This window comes from Onychostruthus taczanowskii, unplaced genomic scaffold, assembly GCF_017590055.1.
Source record: "Onychostruthus taczanowskii isolate IOZ18803 unplaced genomic scaffold, ASM1759005v1 scaffold10, whole genome shotgun sequence".
In the NCBI taxonomy this organism is placed as follows: domain Eukaryota; kingdom Metazoa; phylum Chordata; class Aves; order Passeriformes; family Passeridae; genus Onychostruthus; species Onychostruthus taczanowskii.
In genome coordinates, this window is record NW_024496526.1 from 11,842,959 (window position 1) to 11,866,570 (window position 23,612).

Sequence of the window (23,612 nt, forward strand, 5' to 3'; positions counted from 1 at the left end):
TGGAAAAGTGACCCTGATGTGAATTCAGGCAGCAGCAAGAGTAACATCCAGGAATTTGCTTTCCAAAGCTCTCCCTCCTTCAGCCCTGAAAACACTGCTCTCCCAGCAGAGTGGACACATTCAGGTCACCCACCTGAACTGCTGAAGGGCACAGCTAACTCAGCTCTTCTGCATTCCAGTACAGCAAAACTGAAAGGCTGAGAGTATTTTTAAACCAACTAAACACAAAATTCTACACACCTATGAAATGTTGGTTCTATGTCAGAGTTCATTTCCTATAACAACCAAAATTTTCTTTAAAGCTTATCTGCAATCATCTGGGCAAGTTATTGCTGTCAAGCAATATTTTAAGTTACAGCTGAAGACACTCCTCAACATTTGCTGTTACTCAAACCTTATACAGGGATTGTAATTTGTGTACTTTGACTCTATTTGACTCCCAGATGATTTTTTCCCAGGAAGCCCTAAAGAGCTCACTATAACACTGTGCTGAGTGTTCTGAACAAGTTCCCTCCACTCTGATGTCTGAATAGCACGTTTAAAAATTGACTTTACAGCACCACCTGGTGCTTACTTTTCAGTAGAGCTGCATTAACTCAGAGAAAACCCCTCAGCCTACAGAACTGCGGAAAGAAGCAGGAAAAAAATACTTTCCCCTCCATGAAGACTATTTCTTTTCAAACTAAGATTCAGAGGAGGAGAAGGAGAAACATAATGAAGGCCAAACATCTTCCTATTGTTATGCTGAAAGTAAAGGAACAATATAGAATAACATGAAAGTATTATTGCAGGTGGGTGGCTATTTTTAATGAAATGTAGAATTTGCCAAAATGTGGCTTATGAAATAAATGAGTGGAGAAGTTACTGCAGTTGGAGTTAGTGCCCTGTGATGGGATAGTGCTGATCCAAGAAACAAGACAAATATTCAGGTATTTTAAATTCTTAATAGATAATTTAATAACCCTCTAGTTTACAGTAAAAAAATTGAGAGCAGAAATTCAAGCAAAGTTTTCTTATAGAAAGATCTTCAAACAGGTTTACAAATATAGTCTTAAAAATCCCTCACAAATGGTGGCAGTTTTTAATTCACTTACAAGTCAAGACATTCATCAAGGTGGGGATTTCTGCCCTGCTGACTTAAAGCCTTGCTTTGGGCTTGGCTATTTGCTATTTTCTACTTGATATATGCAACAGGAGCCTGCACATCTTTAGTCCATCTAAAAAGAAAGAAAAGCAATCAATTTCTCATTGTCTATTACAGGAAGATAAAAAAAATTCTTAAAAAAGAGCATCAGTCATCCGGGAAATTTGGTCTTCCTTAAGACATTAAACATTTAGATCACTATATTTTTCAGCCTCAAATGATAGGCATAGAAAACAGCAATCTCACATGTGAGTAACAAGAAACCCACCCTCAACATTTAATGAGTTTTTATTTATGTTAATAAGAAAGCCAGTAAAAACCTATAGCATAAAATGTCTGCAAAAGAATAACAATGTAAAATTAATCTTATTTAAAACAGAAACATCTACATAGCTTGATGATGAAAAAAGCTATTGGATGATTCTCCTCTGCATCCAGATGATGGCACTGAAATTCAGAGCTAACAGTAGAACTAATACATGTGTGTCATGTCTTTAAAAGCTTTCAAGGTATGCTCTGTGTAAATGAGAAATCACATATTACTGACCACACTCTGGCACAGTCAGAGGAATTTAAGGAATTAGCCACATAGCAACCCCTGCAAGAAAAGAAAGCATTTTCCAACTTGCAACCAGTCAGCTCTACAATGCCATTCTCAGCCCTCAGTCCTCCAGCAGATAGTTTGGATTGACAACCAGGTATGGATCATCATCAAAAGTCTCCTCTTCTCTGGATCCTTTCAGTCCTGTCTGGGACAGTTCAATCAGAATGTGGTCCTGCAACACACAAAGAGCTGTGTTAAAACAAGGGCAGAGAGGTTGGTTTGTACTCTTTGAAAAGCATGTATTATATTTTTGTATTGGTAGGACCTCTTTTTAATTACTTAACCATTTTAATTGTGAACTTCCTCTAAGAGATTCTTAAAAACAGCATTCAGGGGCAATCACTTCTATGTTGTATCCACTCTGGGAACTTTCCAGCCTAGTGCTTTCCAATGTAATGGTTTTGTGCCTTGAAAGTGAAAAGTAGTTTATTTTGTCATACTTTTTTCTCCAAAATGCCCTCATAACCCTCTGACTTAAGGTTATCCATTGAATACAAGAGTTCATTGTATTTTTGTATCCTAATGTCTAACAATACTATAGAAATACAGAAAAATATCACACTTCTATAGTGACTGAGTATAGCACTTGAAACTTATACACATCTCTAATTTATTTCAGCGGGTTGTGCTGTAATCGGTGTTAAATAAAGAAGGTATTTATACTGTATCAATCAGTGGAAAAACAAAACAGATTTTTCCAAACAGGAATGTATTCTATTAAAAATGAAACATTTTAATATACGTTATACCCTATACAAGTCAAAAAACCCTTTTTCACTATCCACACATCTCCATACATACATAATGTGTAAGTCGGTGAATGACTCTCTCTATGATCTTCTTTTTATTTATTAGTTCTTCTTCAGATTCGATTTCAGATTCAATTTCCTTTAGATACCAATTAATAAGTTCACTCCTCTTCAGTGCTGCATCATCCTCTTCTGCAGAGAAAATAATTTGCATAAACACAGCAGCAGTAAACTACCACTCAAACCATAGGAGAAAAGGATTTACATTAACATCCACAACGGTGAAGAGAGAAACATGCTTTTAAAGACGTTTAGGAAAAGTCAGACTTAAGGGTTCTTTCTTAAAGCACCATATTTTGCACAGGAGAGTGCTGTGTAATGGTTTAATTGGAGATAATTAGATTGAGAATGGAAGCTTTCAGTTCTGTGCTTTCAAGTGGCTTCCAAATCTCTTCAGCTTCAAGAAAAAACAATCACACCTTTACTCTAAGTAAGGGCTAAAGAAAAATCAGTCCCACAAAGCCAGAGGAGTCACTTTTCTACACGTACTCAGCATTTGAACAGACACTGTCATCTCCACACCCTTCCAAAAGCTTTGTAGCTTTAGTAACTGCTATGAGACAACTGCTGCATTTCACTACAGGAGTAGTCTCATTGCAACTGAAATATTTTAGCTTCTGAAGAACTAATCCAGCCATTTGCTTAAGACAGGCTGTGGTTGCTGGAATGCATTAAAGCTCCTGCTCCAGTTATCACTGCTGCAGATTCTTCTAGCTGGGTTACACCACTGTGTGCTACAAATCCTCTTCTGGCTCTACTCTGAGGGCATGCTGCTCAGCTTAATGGGTTTTGATAAATGACTAAGGTAACAGAGCTAGAAACTCCAGGAAGTCCTATTTCCATCACCAGATGTACTACTGTCATATGACCATAGGTCTACACCTGACCTGACAAGTTTGTTGTCTCAACAGGAGTGAAAATCCCATGTACAACAGCAAGCTATACACTAATTCACTGAATTCAGGGTCTGCCTTCTTTGCAGTAAAGAAATTCTTACCTTCCTCTGCTTTCCTGAGGTGCAGCACCAGGAGATTGGAAATGCGTCGGTACTCAGAGAAGCCCAGCCTGAGAGAAGCCTTGGGTGCAGCATCCTTGCTCACATCCTCAGAATGGCCATTGATCCCATTCACAAGACCATTGACCCCAGCTGGAGCTTCTGCCTCACCTGTGTGGACACATACCCACGTTTAAAGCTTCAACATCTTTTAGTTATTTAATACTCTGAGCCACTTGTGCTGAAAAGCCTTGTGCTGACCATCCAGGTGAGGTGCTGAAGGAGGCTGCAGAAGCAAGAGAGTTAAGAACAGGAGCCCAGATTTCTAGAGCTCATTAGATGAGAAACAGGCGAGAAACTGAAGAGAAGCACATGCTCAGTCAAGGTAAGCTGTAAAGAGTGGAAGGACTTTTCCCTTTGAAAAAAATTTCTGTAAGTAATTTACCATTGACTCCATCTTGGTCTTCTTGATCCTCCATTTGCTGTCCATCATCTTGGTCTAAATTGACATCAGGAGTCTCAACTCTAATGATGGACTTATTTAAAAGCCTGAAAGCTTCCTTCACATGTTTTGGGTGAACCTGAGGAAGATTTGAAGAAACATGTTTTACACAGGCACAGGGGCGCTTCTAGTTTTCAAACAGCTCCAGAAACTCATCTCTGACTCTGACAAAGAGATCTACACATCTCAGCTGATTAATCCTAAGCAGTAAATACTCTGCAAGTTAAATTATATCTCACTAGAGGTACTCCAAGGTCATGCAAAGTTATGGAGGGAAAAGCAGCCTGATTAATCTTTCAGGATTAGCAATCACGTGGAGTTGATAAAATTTTTACTAAGCCAAGAACATTTAGAAGAAATCAGTAGAGAAAGAAACATGAAAGAAATGGGTCTGAACAGAGACAATATGAAAGAGAGAGAGATGTAATTAATGATACTCTCCTCCAGAACTCAAAAGCAAAAACTGGAAAAATCACCTGTAGCTGAGCCATAACCTAAAAGCTATCTGTTTCTTTATAAGCCCAATTTAATTTAAAGGAACCCAAAGGGTGTCCTTACACAACCAGTGAGCAAAGTTCCATCCCTGCATGTGTCACATAGCCTCTAATCAACATTTCAAAAGGCCTGCTGGGTTTGAAAGCAAGGACTAGAGGGACAGTAATCACACTACAGTTAACAGCCAGAACACAATGTGCTTTTCAGCAGTGACTAATGGGAGCAGGAGCTCAGATCACACATACTCTTGGGGAGGTCCAGATACTTGGATGAACTTTGGCTTTTTAGATTGCAAATGGAAGAGAGCCAAGATATTACAAACTGTGAAAGATCCGGAAAGAAACTGCCAACAGCTCTGGCTGATAGTAGTTGGTGACTGTCATGATTTGACAGGTAGGAGGCTGCGTGCTGACACAGCTGTGATACAAAATCATGCAAGCTCTCTGTCTGGACCAGCTGACATCAGTTTTACAAGTCATCCCTTAAAAGCAGTGTTTCTGGCATACAGACTCAGACTGAGTATGACCACGACTCAAGCTCTCTTCCCCACTGGACTATGTTCAATGTCAGAGTCAAACAGCAAAGGCACAACTCCCACACATTTCCATGAACATTTCCCCCAACCTCCATCCAGCCCCTGATACCTCATCACAGCAGTGCATGCGGGCCATGGCCTCGGACAGGCGGATCATGCTCTCCAGCTGCCTCACTGTGATCCTCCAGGATGACTTGGTCACTCCAGAGCCATCGCGCTGCCGCAGCCGCTTGTACTGCTCCACTATGAAGTCCTCGGACTCCTTGGATATCTGTGTGGCATCAGAGTTCCAGTGGTCACAGTATTAAAGCTTTTTTTTCTTGCATTAGATTGGCAGTGTACAGCCTTTGCTGTACTGGCTGCTGCTTTTATCTGAAATATTCTGTGCTACACACAAACTCTATGGAAGTATAATGGCAATCACATTATGTTGAAATTATGTTGTAATAATGATTACACTTATCAATGACAATGACATTACAGTAAGTACATAGCTGCATTAGTTATTTTACAGTAGATTGTTTTATAATTTCGATTTTTCTCTCCCACTGACTTGTTTCCAAACATAATTCATGTCTGTCCCTACTAGACTGTTCTGTTTATAGACTTATGAAAAATCCAACACACAGCCCTTCCAAGCTGCTACTTGGATAGACCCCAAAAAAATCTGCAGTTAGACCACTTTCCCATGTTCTGTATTTTACCAAAAAGCAAAGATATAGAGGCACAATACCCTTTTAAAACAAAGACACACAAACTGATTGAGCAGTAATCAATAAAATACAAGAACCTCTGCAGCAGCCATGCTGAATAACCCATGCCTGTGAGGTATGAGAAGGCCATGAAGTGATCCCTCAGTTGTTCTAGACAAAGGCTAAGAACTGTCACGGACTGTAACAGTCTCAGCTGGGCTGACTGGGTTTCTGGAGTTTAGGAGCACCAGGTTCCAAAATACTCTCTGTTTCTAGGTAATAACCTGAGTTTATGGCTCTTTCCTTGAGAAAACACTACCCCAAGTGTCTTGGTGTTTGCTGGAGAAAAGCCTACTGCAGAGCGACTGTTCCTTTGGACCTCCTCAGACAAAACAACTGTTCCACAGTTCACTTAAAAAGTAAAATTACCTTTGGTTTAAACTGCCTTGCAAACATCAGATACCTTCGGATATCATCCAAGGAGTAGACGCGGTCAACAGACTCCTGCACTCTGGAATGCAGATCCACAATGCGCCGGGCAATGGCGTAATCTACCACCTAGGATATGGGTGTCAGCATCACTTGCACAGCACCAGCCAAAGAGCAAGACAACACTTCTATTCTTCCTTCCCATTCCCCCTGTTTACTTGTAATCCTCATGGCACAGCTACACTTTCCAGTAGTCAAACTCTCTGCCACGAGGTCCAGGAGAATGCTCTGGGGGTTTTCAGTACAAGGAAACACAGCAGAGGAGGGATAAAAGGCAGTTTTAGGATTTATAACCTTGGAACTCTCCTGGGTTACAAGTTAGCCAGAGAACAGGCAGAAAGTAGCACTTTGCAGCGTGGGAACTTCCTTCATTTTCAGCCTGCTCTGTCTCTCTCACCAGTCCCTTCTCAATTAGATAATCACTCTGAGCAGAACAGTGGCTGAACCAACATTAATCTCTGGATCTCATGCATTCCCAAGGCAAATGCTACACAGACAGGTGGCAGCAGTCTCAGCCTTAGTGACCAGCCATTTGTAAAAATGACTAATGGTGTTAAGTTTGCAGGTCAAACCACTACAGGATGAAAAGGCAGTATCCTTGTATTCAGCAGAGTATGTTCAAATTTGTACTGCCAGCTTTTAGCTGCACAGACAGAGCAGAAAAGCAGGAGCAAGACCCCCTCATGAGATTTGCTTCAGTCAAAATTGCAGAGGGCCAACAAGACAGTCAGAGGGCAGGAGAACATGATGCGTGAGAAGTAGAAGAGCAAGGTCTGTTCAGCTTGAAAGGAAAGCAACTGCTTTACTGGCCAGCACAGACATGATGAAGCCAAACAGTCCTTGGATTAGAGGCAACCCACATGAACTGACCATGAGAAATTCTGATTAGATATAAAAGTTATTATTTTTGAACACATGAGAGTTGTCACATATTGCAGGGGCCTGGAGACATTGCAGAATCTCCATCCTTGGAGATACTCAAAATTCACCAGGTCAAGTCTTGGCAAACTGTTCTCAATGATCTGCTTGAATGCAAGGTTAGATTAGAGACCTCCAGGGATCTCTTCTGACACAAACTATTCTATAATTCCTTAAAATTACCTCATTACACTCATCCACAAGGATGAAGAAGAGATCAAAGCGAGACATGATGGGAGCTGACAGGTTGATATTTTGTTTCAGTGACTTGGATCTGTCATAGCGGCCACCAACTGGGTTTGCTGCAGCCAAAATGGAGGTCCTGGCATTCAGAGTAGCCTGACAGAGGGAAAAAAATAAATTAAAAACATCTGTATCTGTGACCACTTCCTAAACCAACTCATTGCGACTCAAATTCACCTTTTAGGTGGAGTTCAATGCAGGTATTACAACAATCACTCCTCAAAAGCACCCAAACTCCACCAAAAAGCTCTTTCTAACCAGGTCTCTGCCACGAGACACAGTTTGATGATCAATACTGAAACATTGCCACACTCTTGACAATAATATGGAACAAGCCCTTAAAACTGCTTCACAAGATCCTGTTTTTCTACAAACACACACCATTCTGTAACCTTTCTTGGGGTTACTTCAAGGTTAGGCTTTTCCCATTTTCTGTTTCTTGTTCACTACTGTTTAACTCTCAGTAGCATTTCTGACCTTCTTTGGGAATGTGCCCACAAAAACTTTGCAACAAGTGATCTCTGCCCTGCCACAGTGAGGCAGTTGCAGAGATGACATGAAGATCTGGCAGGTGCCACATCAGCACATGTAACAAACAGTCAGGTGATGCTACAGACTACACAGAGGAGTAGTGCAAGCTACCTTCACTCCAGCTTTAGTAATGGAAATTGTCTGCTGTTCCATTGCCTCATGAATGGCTACTTGATCCCGCACCTCCATCTTGTCAAATTCATCAATGCAACAAACACCCTGCAGGAGAAGAACAAAAATAATTCAGCCACTTATGAAAAAAATCATCACTAAGACAATTTAGGGCTCTCTGTCATTAATCAAACTCATTCTAGGGATGGAGGAACCTCTCCCCTTCCTAGACTCACGTTATCTGCCAGCATGAGTGCTCCAGCCTCAATGACAAATTCGTGGGACTCCTCATCTTTGACCACAGCCGCCGTCAGACCCGCGGCGCTGGAGGCTTTGCCACTGGTGTACACAGCACGGGGACTGAACTCATCCACGTGCCTGTGGAAAAGAGGAATAAAACCTCCAGTATTGCACCTACCTCTGGTATTTGTAAATGTGCAATTAATTCGCATTTTTAGTAGTCAACATCCCTTGAAAACATTTGGAAATTTGTATGTTGAGTTTGCTTTAGCCCTGTTCAAATACTTCAATCACATCCACACAACGTATGGGAAACACTTTCAAGTATTTTACCTCCCTTTCCTACAGTTAACACAGAAAAAGGCACAGTGCACACTGGACAATATTTAAAGGCTAGATCTTGATCTTACTTTAGAAACTGACTCTTGGCTGTACTTGGATCACCAACAACACAAACATTGATGTCCCCACGCAATGAAGTGCCTTCTGAAGTGGTTTTGGGAACTCCTCCAAAGAGCATCAGCAGGACCCCACGTTTTACTTCATCATTACCTGCCCCAGAAAAGACATTAAACTAAACATCCAGAAAACCACCACAATTCTCCTATTTAAAAAACCTTCATCCCACTAGAATTTTAGAGCACTTGGACACTTCTGCTTGGAATCCACCTATTTGCTAAGCATCCACTAAAACCTGTAGGGTTCAGTAGCAGAACACCTGACATCAAACCCAACCCTTCAGACTGGGATGCAGGCCTTAATGATTAAACACCACAAATACTCAAAAAGTAAGATTTTCCTGTTCTAGCACAACCAGTGCTGAAGGGGAAAGTCTGTGGTAGCTGGCACAGGGCTTTCAACCTTTCCCAAAAACTACAGAGACAGCAAAAGGAATGCATTAATATTTACACAAGTGAAATCTTCCCTCTCTAAGGGCACAAATGGATTCTTACCGTGGATAGTGGGGAAGAGGCTGGTGCACAGATTATGGTAAAGGTTCTTATCTTGGCTCATTTCAAAAACCTTTTCCCACTCTTTCACAGACATTTGGTTTTTAATGCTTTCTGCAGTCTGTTCTTCATCTCGGAGCTCTTTTCCACCAAACTAAAACAAACAAACAGGAAATAAAACAGCAATAAAAGTAGTAACAGAATCACTAATGAATGTGAGCAGACAGGTCACAAAAACTTGCTCTGAAATCTAAATGGGAGGAACACATTCTGAAAAGCCACCCTTAGGCTAAGTAACCTCATCGCCTTATATCTTTAAAAACCAATACCCAATTTCCTAGCAGGCAAAATCAATGGTGTAACTTTAGTTAGTGAGAAAATCCCAAGTGAGGTGCTTGTACAGAGATTTAAAAAAAGAGTAAAACCAATATGACTTCCTTTGACTAAAATTGTCTTTGTAAGCATTCTTACATTAACTGGAACTTCCAAGGTCTTTTGATGCTCTGAAATGGGGGCCAGAAACTTCTACTCTCAGAACATGCTCTTTTTATCCTATGTGATGGTGATGCACTTAGCAGAATGACAGATTACAGTATCACACCATGCCAAAACCCAGATGTAGTTAGTATTACTCATATTGTAGTAACATCCCAAGATGTCACTGGATAAACCAGAGGGAACAAAAAGGATCCCTGTTTTTCCTGTGACAAAATGCAGCAATAGGATTTCCTGGAAGAAAAGAAAATGCTGCAGAAATGGATGAAAGCTGAATGGAAATACATGTGCCAGTTAGCTGCTTAGAACAAACTGTAACACTGGCAAATAATCACATCTGTGAAAAATGCTACAAGCAACAAAGACAAGAAAATGACTTTGCTATGTAAATTCAATGAGAATATAAAGACAGTCAAACCAACACAGAAAGGTGGCACACATGCACACTTAAAGCTTTACCCATTCCTGCTCCCTAATTTGAGGGAAAACCATACAGAACAGAAATCACCAACACCTTTAAATCTCCTTTCTCTGCAGACTCACCCGTGGATTTGTTGGTGCTACATAACAAGCCAGAAAGACGAGCTTATAGGAGAGCTCCCGGACGCCGAGGGCGCGCAGCCCTCGGATGCCTTCGGTTTCGTAGCCCTCTGAACCCGTCACCCGCGAGCCGGTTTCTGCACGTAACCCTGCCAGGGAAACGGGAGTCAGGACAGCACCTCCCAGCACAGGAAGGACGCCTCACAGAGACCACGAGCAGCAGCAAACCTGGTGTGGAGAGCTGGGACACGTCAGGCACGACAATCAGCGAGCCGGTGAAGTCACATTTGTCACCCGCCTGCGCAGACTCCACGGCCTCCGCGCGCAGGATCACCTCCAGGCTGCGCGGAATGCTGCCCCGCGGCAGCTCGCCCTGCGTCTCCTGGATGCGCACCTGGCACGGAGAGAAGCTTCAACAGTGAGCACGCCACCAGGTCTGAAAGTGCTTCCAAAGCTACACTGCTGACAGATCTGACTGCTGCTATCCACGTCAATCCCTCTCACAATACAACACACAAAAATCCCCTCACTAATCAGCGTCTAAGGAGCCTTGGAGCAGTTTAGAGGATGTACAAGGGCCACAGTGACAATTCTGAACGGTAACCCCAACATTTCAGTTAATGTGGCTGACATAAAATACTGTTGTGGGATGTGAAGTGATGAGCATTTGTGAGAGTAAATCAACCTGGAAGAGCAAGACTGCAGATACCCATAAGCACCTCTTTTCATACTTGTATAAAGTAGCTAGATCTGATGTACTGTCAGCACGAGACTAACTCTGACTCAAATATGTGGGGTTTTGGTGACTTACTTAGACAATAAATGTCACACAACAAAATGAATAATTTCCCATTCTTAAACGTAAGTCTTCCAGAGACAGGAAGAAACTTTTTGCATAAATTGCAATGCCTTTTCTTGAGGTCTTTTCTTGACATTGACAGAACAAAAATTACCCATCTTCAACACGCAGAAGTACAAACAACACCTTCCAACTACCACAGGAACATTACTGGTTGTCATCACTCCCCAACATCACCCCTGTACCTTTTGGAAATCAACAAATCTTGATTTGTTTGTGTCCAGCAGGAATCTCCTTCTGTTGGCACAGACTGGGTTTCTGCAGATGTTTGGCTGGGTGTATTTGAATTGCTGCTCCACATCTTTGATCACTGTCTGGCAGTCGAGGCACAGGAAGGTTCCACTGACCAGCTCTGGGTGCACGGGGTGGGTACGAACCACCTGCCCACTGATGCGCAGCAGGGAGCCAATTTTTGCTGAAGTCAGTTCTCGAATTCTGTTTAAAACAGAAATTCACAAGGATTAAATTATTGAGCTGACAGTTTTAGGCCCAGGGTACTAAGATACAGTGTAGTGTCACTCTGACTAAAAAACTGCTGTAACAAACAAAAGAAACAAACTTACTGCAATATATGCTCATTTTATGATTTTACATAAATTTCTAGATTAATACTAAAGGTCAAACTGATGCAAAAGTTACATCACTGGTACTTCAAAAACAACACACACCAATTTTATTTTTTTTTTAACTAGAGAGGTTACACTTGTTTGTGAAACATAATGAATTTAAGTATCTGAGTGTGATTTACAAATGAAAAACTGTGTCAAAAAATCTCCTGCACAAGATCAGGAAACTTTGTCACAACTGTACTGGCCAATTGCACATTTCACACTACATAACCAAAATATTTTCAGCATGCTTTGACACGTTTTTCCCTGGTAGTAAAACAGCACAAGTTTCTGGAATTAATAAACATCTTACTTGTGTCTGGTAGGCAGGTCCTGGAATGCAACATAAAAATCTTTGTTTGCAGGAACATTTCCGTGATCTCTGGCAAAAGTCTTTGTTGCTCGACACAGGTATGGATAAACCCTGAAATATGGGGAAAAAATTTCAAATTTTAGAGAAGCTATCAAAATGCCTTCTCTGCTTTAGATTACATCAAAGCTTGTAACTGATTTCCAGGTTCTGGCTTTTAATCCTATGTTGTATAACCCAAAAAACACACTGCAAATATGCTAACTGTGAGATCGCTACATAATAATGTTATTTGTACTATTGTTTAAAAATAAACTTTTCAAAGTCTCATTTTATGACACTTTTATCCTTATGTTAAGAAGTATATCTTCAAAATAAGTGACCAACTCAATAAAATATTGCCAGAGCATGAAATTTTAGATTTTATTCTGTATTCTCATACTGACCACCTACTTCTTTACCACAATAAATGCAAGTATCTGATTAACTCGTGGTTTCCAGAGAGGCATCCACTGAGAAACATTTTTAGCCAATAAAAAACCAAAATCTTATATATATATATAAGTGGTTTTAGGATGCAGAAAAAAGATAAGTCTGTTATTTTTTTACATACAAGCAAGACATTATGTGCCTGAGGCTCCAGCAGGGCTCAGCTTTACCTGAAAAAACTCCACTCTACGTTTTACCTATAAAATTCCTCCTGAATAGTGGTAGAGAGCTGCTGATTGAACTGCTCCAAATCCGCAAAGCTGACGATCAGCGTGTTCCGCTCTGGCCGGATCAGTTCTTCAGCGTCTCGCAGGTACTTGACCTCCCCATCGCTGTTCTGGAACCTGAAAGTGATTCGGGAAAACGTTTCAGTCACACAACAGACAGCAGCTGAATACTTCCGAGTTCAGGAGAAAAGACAGAGAAAAGGATCACTCACATTAAGGCATCCCACAGTCCCTTGCAAAGCCCTTTTCCAACAATATTTCTTTTTCCACACCGTTGCTACATCTGCTCTATTCACACCCTAACACAGACACACGGGATTAACATTTCATACAGCAGCAAATTTGTCCCAGTGCCAGACAAAATTTTATTTAAGGTTTAACAATGACTCTGCATCAGCAAAAAACGTTTTGTTTCCTCCGGCTGATGTTAATGGTTTCCTTATTTGATGCGGATGGGCCCCTCAGGAGGCAAAACACAGCGAGCCAGATGTATTAATGTCTAACACCCTGGAAAGGGTTTGCAACACAGCTGTGACAAAACTTTGTTAAAACGGACCAAATGCGCCTAAAAAAACCCATACAATTATAGAACGGTTTGGTTTAGAATCTTGTTTCAATCCCCTGCGGCAGGGACACCTTCCACTAGACAAGGCTGCGCAAAGCCACATCCAACCTGGCCTTGGACACTTCCAGGACATCCTAAGTTCTCTCTTATCAGGCTCCTCCCTGCAGAGCCTGAGACCACAGCAGAGCTTTTCCAGCTGAACGCCAAGGGCAGGAAGCACCAGGCCCTGACAGGATCTCGCCAAATGGCGGCCCGTCCGTGAGGCGCTGCCGGCCCGCCACCCGCTGCCGACCCTGTCCGCCCGCGGCCAGGCCCGGCCCCCGGTACTCACTCCTCTAGGAAGTCCAAAAACAACTTCTGGCACTTCTCGGCCACTTCATCGCGGATCTGCTGGAGCTGCGGCGCCGCGCCCGCGCCCCCCGCCGCCGCCACTGCCAGATCCATCCCGATCGCTGCCGCTGCCCCGGGCCGGCCCCACAGCGGTTCGCGCCACGCCGCGTACCACGTGGGCCGCGCGCCCGCTGGCCGGCCAATCGGCGGCCGCTGTGCCGCAAAGCGCCGCCCCTCGCGGCCGTTTTCGCGCCAAAGTTGAGGGGCGGGCGGGGCTGAGGGCGGGCTCTGAGGCGGCGGCCGGGGTAGTGCCGTGCCCCGCCCCGGACAACGAACGGGGCCCGCCGTGGGCTTGGCAGCGAGCTGCTCGGTGCTGCGGACGGCCTAGAGCTGTGCCACAGCAGCACAGCGTTTCCCACTGAGAAACAGAGGCATAGAATGCTAAGAGGTTGTAAGGGACCTTAAAGATCATCTAGTCCCAACCCACCTGCCATGTGAGGAACACTTCCCACCTGACCGTGGAGCTCAGGGCTTTATATCCAACCTGGTCTTGCACCCTGTCAGGGATGGGGAATCCACAACCTCCCTGAGCAACCTGTTCCACTGTCTCACCATGCTCACGGTGAAGAATTTCTTCCTAATATCTCAGTTCAATTCCCCTTTTTCAATGTGTCTCCATTCCCCTTGTCCTGTCACTACAGTTCTTGACAAAGAGTCTTCCCTGTAGCCCCTTCAAATACTGGAAGGTTGCTTTGAGATTCTCCACACAAGCTACTCTTCTCCAGGCTCAACATCCACAACATCCCCAGCCTGTCTTTTCAGGTGAGGAGCTCCACTCCTTTTATCAACTTTACGGCCCTCTTGTAGACTTGCTCCAACAGTTTCATGTCCTTCTTACTCTGGAGATGCCAGAACAATAGGGATGGAGGTGTCAGCTGTGGGCAGCTTCAGCACAGCAGCTGCAGTGAAGCTTCCACACGACATTGCTTTGTTGCTGTCTCCACGAAGAAATCAGCTATGGTAGCTGGAGTTAAAATTTATGTGGTGTGGCCAGGGCACCACTGAGGAATCCCCAAGCCAGGGAATCCCCACAATGTGAGCAGGAGGCACTTGGGCAGCTGCTTGCGGAGGAGACGCGCCAAGGAGCCTTTCCAGCTTCTGAAGAACCAGCCCAGGTGGAAAGGGTGCAAACTACACCAGGTGAGGGTCAGGCCACAGCCTGGACACTTGATTCCTCATTGGCTCCACTGCAGGATGGCTGAAGGCAACATTTGCCAAGCGGTGCCATGGCTGACAGCCATTCCCGAATGGCAGCTGCTGGCACACGGCACCTGCCAGCAGGAACCGCTTCAACATCTATGAAAAATTGCTTAGAGCTGCTCTGCCACCTGCAAAGTCATTAATCTCTGCCTAAACTGGGAATTTTGCTGTAATTAGAGCAGCTAAGGGCTCTTTTTCAGTTTTGAAACCCTTTCAGAAGTGCCAGCAGCAGCAGGCTCCTGCAGCAGTGTTTGTTCATATCACAGTGCACTTGCCATATAGTGAACAGAGACTTAACTGCAAAATAGTAAAGAAAGTAAGAGACTGTAGAACTAAATTGGTAATTTTTAAAACACTTCTGAGTAAATTCCATTTTTTGTGAGATAATACTAAGAAAAATGCACACAAGTTGGTTGTGAGGTTTGTTTTAAAAGAAATAATCCATCCTAGATTATTTCTCTCTCTCAAAAAAGAATCTACAATTACCCAAAGAAGAAACAGTAAATAATTAAAATCTGTTTGGGGAAGTTTCTGGAACCCCAGTATGAATCCAAGGCAGCCATATGGTGTTCCACAATGGATACTGTCAAGGCATTCTCCTCCACCCCTTACTTTCACATGGAGTGCTGTCCAATATGCCTGGAATTGACAGGCACCAGGTGAAAGCACAAAGTTTTTCTGCTTTTTTCCTTCCCTTCCTCCTGCCCTGGCCCACTGGGCAGGGAGCAAGCAGCTGTGAGGTGCTGCCCACCAGGGTTATCCCAGCAGGTGTGGGCAGCCGTGGGGAGCCAGGCCTGCACTTGGCTTCCAAAAGAACAGCCTGAGTCCCCTTTCCCACTGGGCAGAATCAGACAGCTCAGTGAACACAGATGGGTTTTCACAGGAAAACAGGGCAGTTAAACTTCAGAAGCAAACTGAAGCTTTGTGTTTGCTCTGAGCAGACTCCCTGGCTACCCTAAACAATATGCTTTATAGTTCCTTAGTTTAAAAAAACTGCACTACTGCAATTACCATCTATATATCATGAACAAACCCATTTTACCTGGTGGAGAGGCAGCAGCAATGTGGACTCCTTGTAAACTGGTAAACTTCCTGCAAGTTACTGGAAATGAAGGATAGTACAGGTTTTACTTTTCCAGAACTATTACAGCAGACTTGCTTCCTATCAAAACACCATAAAGGTCTTCTAGACCTTTATTATTTGCAGGGTTTCAAACTAAGTTCTAGCACTGTGCAGCTGCCACTAAAGTATCTGTTAAGATGACACTCAGGACAAATGCATTTTGTATTTTGATTTATGATCATAATTATTTTCTGTTAGCTAAGAAAGGCTGCATGAATGGATGGAGCAGACAAAGGAATCAGGGCCTCCATCTGAATTCTTGTCCTTGTGCAGTTACTGTGAATAAATGAAGGTACAGCATGAGTTTGAGTAACTCCTAAAAGAATTGGTATAAGCACAGTTGTTACAGGCATGTATACACAAAACTTGCTGCCAAATCTAGAGCAAGAAACAGGGATACTTTTTTATACAGGAAATTGAAGTCTATAATTTTGCTCCTGGTTAGAAGAATGCACATCCAAAGTGGAATATATTAGCAGTTCTGTATGAACAAAGGTAATTAAATGGAATTAATTCCAGTTGGCTTAGCTAAATAAATAACTGTTTTGAAACTTGGATTCATCAGTAGTAAGTCTGTAACAATGAGCTGTGTTTATAATCTACTTATCTTTGCAAAGCCCATCTGGTTACAGTATGAGATTTTCAAGTTAATCATTTGGGGAAGATTCCACAGTAAATTAATTACAACAGACTCGTAAGCGAAGCTGCTATGTGTTATTCCTTGAATTGTGTGACTTCTAAACAAAGTTTAACTTCCACATTTCCAGTCTTTACCTGACTGACCTTTAGTATGATTGTTTTCTAATGGAGAACTCTTGTCATAAGACACCAAAATTAAGTCTTGTTCAATGGCAGCTGCAAAGATGATTTGCCCTTTTGTGAAACTCTACACAATTTATACACAGCCTCACTGACCTTTCTGTAGCATAACCAATATGTGACTTCTCTGACATTTAAAAATCAAGGTAGCAACAATAACACAGACCATCCACACCATACCTCCTACTGAAAGCTTGATCATGTAAAATGTTAAACAAAAATTAAGTCAGGAATTACAAATATGTATGAATATTAGAGCAACTATTGCAGTACCCAAGTCAGGAATTTAATTCTTTGCTCTTTGGCAGCAACACTTACAAAATGTTTTAAATTTGAAAACCAGCTCTCAGATGCAGTCTACAAAAGGAAGTTTCAGATTCACTGGTGCCTCTTCAAATGCAGGGAGCATTCTCTGGCTTGGGAGGAGGAGGACGACGATGAGAAATAGCATTGTGCACTGCTGCAAATTGAGGAGTTCAAGTAAGTGAATCATCTGAGAAAAAGTATGTCTAGAAAGAATTTCAGAAGTACTCTGACTTACAGAAACACTCAATTTCTCTAAGTGTACAAAGTTGGGCTGTTCACAGCATTTAAAAATAAAAAAGCACCCTGAGACAGATTGGCTTACATAATTTTGGGTTTTTTTTCACTTGGTAAAATATGCATGAAATCCTTGTTTTGTTTGTTATATCAGAGGCTGGGTCAGGTAGGAAAACACAGGAAGGAAAACACTCTCAAACTCACTATCCATTTCTTTTCTGTGATTATATATCCCTTGTGCATTCCATGAGAATGTAAAGTTACAGCCATTCTGAAATAGTTGCATAAAATAAAGACCAGGTCTATGGCTTTTATACAACTTTCAAAAGAATGGGGAGAAGACAGAAAATAAATCTAAACTTTAGACAGTTATTATATCAGTTAAGAAAAACAAACTAAAAAAAGCCTTGTTGATTCATTATCTTGTGAGGATCAAGCAAAAAACCAGACAGATTTGTATCTAATTTACTTTGAGAGCTTTATTTCAACCTATTTTAACAACTTCTTACTAAGATTTCTTGTTAAGAACGTTCTCACCTGCTTCCCTACCTGACACTCATGTAAATTATCAACTGGCTGGTCTCTCCAGATTTTTAAATTGCAAGCATCCAGTCACTTTATCTTGGAGCCAGTACTTCAGAATATTCAATCTTGCTGACATAAGTGAAAAATGCAAAATGGTTATTGCATAATTTATTAAAATGTTTAGAAAAATGATACAATTTAATGTGGCACTAAAATACTAATTCCAAGTATCCCATTTTCATTAAAAACGTGCAGTTGCCAATACAAAGTCTTGATCTGTTGAAATATTTCCCTTTAAATAAACAACTAAGGATAAAAAAAAATTACTGTGGCACTTAATAAAGGAGAATTTTGTTTTTAATTGCATATCACAATGCTCAAATCAATCAATACACGTTCATCAGCAGCAGGGGCTATGCCAGCAGTCAGACCCTATTTGCAGGGCAGAGCATTCCAACTCTCAGAGCAGCTCCTGTCAGGGCGTCAGGCGTTTGGGATCCCTCGGGAACATGGAGGTCTGACGGACGTTGTGCAGCCCCAGGTACAGCATGGTTACTCTCTCCAGCCCTGCAGCAGATGAAAACAACCCATCAGCACCAACAGTCTTTGTTCAAAACCCCAAAGGAGCTGCAGGTCCTTCCCAGCTGGAGCCAGCCTCACACAGCAGTGTGAGCACAGCCCATAAGGCAGGCACTTCCTAATCCTTGGGGCTATAAGCACCCCAGCCATGATGGGTGGAACCCAGATGCACACTTGTTTTTCCACACAGCTCCTAGGTTAAGGTTTCCACCTGGAACAGCATGAACCCAGTGATAATTCTCATGGCATCTCCTGTTTGGCTGGTACTTTGCCACAAGGACCATCTACTGTGAAGAAAAGATGCAGCTTCAGCTTCCTTGATGTCATTCTGACAGCCCTAAATTATTTTGAATTACCTGCAAATGTTGCATGCTCCCAAACAGATGAAGAAGCAATCACTTGTTTCTCCTCACTGCAAAACACCTTCATCAAATACACAGAGACCAGTGGCTGCTGGTATGATTATGACTTTGATAAATCCGCACATAATACACTCTTTTCTTGCTTCCTTAAATTTCCCTCAGTGGTCAAATTTGAAAGTGATGTGCCTGGCTAGTGATCACTTTTTCTTGTGATCACTTTCTTTTTAAACTCACCAGACTGTGGCACCAGTATTCTGCCTATTTATTTTATGATGATCTTTAAATTTGAACTTCTCTTCTTATATTCTCCAGAATAAACAGCCCCACAAATAGTGACCTAACAAGGTCACTACTCAGAATTTTATACTGAACTCTGCTTGGGACTGAGCAATTTAAGTTAAGCTCAGACTAAACAAAAACCAGATACTTACCTATTCCACCACCTGCGTGTGGAGGTGCACCAAACCGAAAGGAGTCAATATAAGCCTTTATTTTCTCCAAATCTAGGAAAGAAAAATATTGGTTTCTCACCAGCTTAATGAACCCCAAGCCAAACAGACAAGTGACTGCAGGACTACAAGCATATAAAAAAAAATGACTAATAGTGAGGCTTTACTCATTGAACATGTAAATTGTCCAGAGCTATCTAGAATTTACGACTGTAATTATGTAACATTCTGTTACATAATTTTATTAGTAACTATTCAACAAGGTGTTTGTGCAAGACCCACTAGTTTCTTAATACCTCACTCTAGATGGTTAAACAGAATTAGATGGATTAACAGTAAGAATGAAACAGAACTCTGATTTTACACTCATATAAGAAATTCTGGCCCAAATTCTTCCTCTAAAGGACACAAATCAAGTCAGGACTTATGCTCTTTTAAACTGCCTTGTTACCAATGCCATGATGCTTGGCTCTTTCTGTCAGCAGCTGGGGGTCGTGAATTCTCTGAGCTCCAGACAAGATCTCTTCCCCTCTCATGAACATGTCATACGAGTTAGAGGTTTTCTGGAAACACAAAAAGGAGTTTATTTCCTACCTACAGTTCCATAGTTTGCGAATATTTACCTCTCAATAACCTAATTTTCTGATATCCAAAGCTGTAAAAAAGGCTGATTTTCGCCTAAAGTGTCTGCTGCCCTGGAAGAATGTTTTTGCCACTTTTCAGTGATGGTACCAGTGTTTGACCATGGAGATCTCTTCAAAAAGCTCTCCTAGTTTTTGCACATTTCCTTCTGGTATGTTTTCACCAGTGAAGAGTAACTGAAAACATCATACAAAGTCATGAAACACTGACCTGATCCTGTTATCATGATTTTAATTACAGCAAGGCTGGAACTAAATGATCTTTAACCAGGTCCCTTCCAGCCTAAACCATTCAATGATTCTGTGGTCATATTCATACACTTTATCTGTATTGTCAAGTTATACCTATATGGAATAATTTAAACTAAAAAAAAAAAAAAAAGAAAAAAAAATTGAGAATAACAAGGAATTTTACTTACAGGGTTGGCTGGGTCTGGCATTGTATAAAAAGGCCTCACAGCAAGAGGATATTTGTCAAGAATATAGAAGTCTGTGTCGTACTGAAAAAGTAATTTAGAACAGTTAGTAGAAGAGAAAACTCCATAAAAAACAAATTACAAGAGAAAGACAGAACCAATGAATCTTTGAAATAAAATTAAAACATATTTCCCAACAGCTTCCCACAATATAGTCTAACTTATCAATACAAGTGGTGCATTTTCTCAGTTTTTCAATACTATTTCTAGTGTAAACTCACAAATGCTTTACAGCAGTAAAATGTGTTGCTGTAACAAGTACTTTTTTTTTCCCCCTCAAAAGACCTCATCTTCTCCTATAGATTTTAGAATCTGGTTTGCTTTTTTTGAAGCAAACTAAGAAGTGGCTTTGGGACATACTAGCCTGTTTGGTATCCTCAGTACAACATATGAAAGAAATAAATATAAAAGACTGAAAATGGTTTGAAACTGCTTATTAATGACAAAGACAAAACTGACAATAGATGAAATACACAGCACCAAAATGGAAATGCAGTCAATTAAAAAATGGTAATCACCAACTCTTCACAACTTCTGCATGTTCTGAGATACTGTTTACATGTAGGTATTTACACCAACCCTATGACTCCACAGTATCAGGTTTCACATTCAGTGACAAATTTATTTACTCTAAAATAATTGTTACCTTTTCCTTTACCAGGCGTCCCAGGAGCTTTTCATTAGGTGTGCTGAAAAAGATTATTATCATTAAAATGAAGTCATTCGAACTTGTACTGATGATATACTTCACAAAGCCCAAAAGATTACAGCTACAGAGCTGCTGCACCCTGACTCTCAGAAAAACTAGTACTTGTTTCTGACTGTTTTGGGTTGTGCACACAGAAATTGCAAAATAAAGCACATTTATTTGTTTCTAAATACTTCGTATTGGTCCTAGAAATCCCATAAATTAACTGGTACCTAAAAATAGTCTTGCTCTCAATGTAACTTCTTCCTAGTTACCATATTCTGATTGCTAAAGAACTGTGTACTCTATTTCCCATTGCCATACATCTTGTGTATGACACACTAAGTGAGAACCACATGAACACTTACGAGGAAATGATTTTTCTCCATCCAACTCTTATGATGGAAACTTTATTTGATGCACAGATTATTTAATTTAACATCACACAGTATACCCTAATGGTCCTGGATATATTATGGAGAAGAACAAAAATGTTTTAATTCATTTAATGTCTTTAGTAAAGTTTGTATCTCTCAGTAAATCAATGGGAATTCATCAAGAATGTTTAGTCATTCTCCTGAGAGGTGGAAAGAAGAAATGGAAAGGTGTTACTTAAAAGAAAGACCTTAAGGAAGCAGAATCTTTTTGCTTAACCCTATTCAAAGACGTGACAATTCACGTGAAGGACTGCAATTGCTGGACAAACAAACATTTTTCTTCCTTAGAATGTTCAAGTTACTTCCACTTTACGTTGTTAGTTATTTCCTGTCAGATTTCAGAGTTTGTAGCTATAGTCTATGTTAAAAGAAAGAATTATTTTCACATCCACTCATTTACTTGTCAAGAGATCTGCACAGAAGTGCTGTTTATTCCTCTAAAAGCTGTGGCTCCTTATTGAGGGCTGCCAGGTGCTCACTACAAAACTGACACTTCACTACCACTTTCCCAAGACAGTTACATCCTGCCAAGTACCTGAGATCTTCTTCATCACCCATCTCCACACCAGCCTCTCGAAGCATGGCCACACCTTCACGGTATTCCAGCCTCAAAGTTGGCTCCAAAAACTTAAATGGCTCACACGGGAACTGTTTGCTCACTGTCTGAATTTCAGTTTGGAATCTACAAACAAAGAAACAAGAACAGAAGCCAAATACAAAATAGTCAAGACCTTGCACCTAATAAGGATTTTGTGATTTTGCCACAAGAGGTCCCTCTTGCAACATAAAAACTGTATTAAAACCACTTCTAGAGAAATTCTGTAATGAATTGTTTCAACAAAGTGAATGCATCTATTTCACTGATGTTAATATTTTACTACTACTTCTGTTTAATCCCTTTTGTAAGAAAAAATTGACTCGGTCAAATTTTCACAGTAAAGACACTGAAATCACCCCTTAGATGTGTAGTATTTATCTGGGTTCTTTTTTGATTTGAGTAATATTCAAATATAAACAAGAAATTTTCTTCTGGACAGATGAAGATTTGCATATCTGCTGGCAAAACAGTCTAATTTGTAAGCAAATGGACACCACTTCCTAAACTTCTAGCCTGGTTTTTTAATGAGTTAATGGAAATAATGAATAATGGAAAATAATCCTTGCTGTTATCATGGAAAAAATGCAGGCTGGTCTAATAACTTTTATTCAAGAAAACTTTCTTAACCTGGCTTTTTAATGAGTTAGACTGTGAATAATGGAAAATAATCCTTGCCATTATCATGGGAAAAGTGCAGGCTGGTCTAATAACTTTTATTCAAGAAAACTTTCTTATATAGTAGATATTAAAATAATTTTTGAAACAGAACAATCTACCAGTAGTGGCAAAAAAATAATGACATTTTAAATTAATGCTTTTAATTTTAATTTAATTTAATGACATTTAATTTTAATAATTTAATTATCTTAGGAAGCCCTTTCAACAGCAGACAGCAGGTTTCTTAGTGAATGACATTTTAAATGAAGGATTGATCAATTATCTTAGGAAGCCCTTTCAACAGCAGACAGCAGGTTTCTTAGTGCAAGCCAGCATACTCCAGCAGATGCTAAAAGTAGTTTACTGGCCTATGGCTTGAGTGCACCTTAGAAGTCAGGCACAAAGAAATAGTTAAGGGCAAAGCAAAAATATGTTTCAAAGTTGTGTTGTAAATCAGATTACCAATGATTATCTGACAAACTGAGGATAAAAGGCTGGTCTGCTTCATTCCACAGTGTAAGAGATGTCAAGCAAACAAAGTTGCTCATTAAAAGAAGGAAATGCTTTTATTACCTCTCCTGAAGCCCCTTGAATATCTGCACCAAGGTATCTGCAATCTCATCTACCACTTCATGATAGTGATAATTAAAAGCCATTTCAATATCCAGACCAACAAACTCAGTAAGGTGTCTGTGTGTATTGGAGTCCTCAGCTCTAAAAACTGTAAAATTAAACAACAGAAATTCTAATTGACCTGAAATTATCATTCCTGTTGGAA

General features: G+C 40.9%; 2 protein-coding genes across 2 annotated transcripts in view; both read right to left on the minus strand.

Annotated features, from left to right (window-relative positions):
- Nucleotides 1-960: 960 nt before the first annotated feature.
- Nucleotides 961-13,816, minus strand: MCM6 (minichromosome maintenance complex component 6). Its single transcript, XM_041405859.1, has 17 exons — nucleotides 13,682-13,816; nucleotides 12,756-12,902; nucleotides 12,073-12,183; nucleotides 11,337-11,586; nucleotides 10,521-10,686; nucleotides 10,296-10,441; nucleotides 9,261-9,411; nucleotides 8,718-8,859; nucleotides 8,304-8,445; nucleotides 8,068-8,175; nucleotides 7,366-7,521; nucleotides 6,205-6,333; nucleotides 5,193-5,354; nucleotides 3,997-4,132; nucleotides 3,555-3,722; nucleotides 2,550-2,689; nucleotides 961-1,920 (listed from the first exon to the last, which is right to left on the minus strand). Exons 1-17 carry the CDS (start codon nucleotides 13,792-13,794, stop codon nucleotides 1,807-1,809), a joined length of 2,481 nt encoding a protein of 826 aa, XP_041261793.1. The 5' UTR covers nucleotides 13,795-13,816; the 3' UTR covers nucleotides 961-1,806.
- Nucleotides 13,817-17,883: 4,067 nt separating this feature from the next.
- Nucleotides 17,884-23,612, minus strand: part of DARS1 (aspartyl-tRNA synthetase 1) — a 37,560-nt gene continuing 31,831 nt past the window's right edge. The window contains exons 10-16 of the mRNA XM_041408397.1: nucleotides 23,408-23,555; nucleotides 22,115-22,261; nucleotides 21,101-21,143; nucleotides 20,398-20,478; nucleotides 19,789-19,900; nucleotides 19,320-19,391; nucleotides 17,884-18,514 (exon numbers count right to left, since the gene is read on the minus strand). Of these exons, the coding sequence (XP_041264331.1) occupies nucleotides 18,423-18,514; nucleotides 19,320-19,391; nucleotides 19,789-19,900; nucleotides 20,398-20,478; nucleotides 21,101-21,143; nucleotides 22,115-22,261; nucleotides 23,408-23,555 (695 nt within the window). The 3' untranslated portion in view covers nucleotides 17,884-18,422. The remainder of the gene's footprint in view (nucleotides 18,515-19,319; nucleotides 19,392-19,788; nucleotides 19,901-20,397; nucleotides 20,479-21,100; nucleotides 21,144-22,114; nucleotides 22,262-23,407; nucleotides 23,556-23,612) is intronic.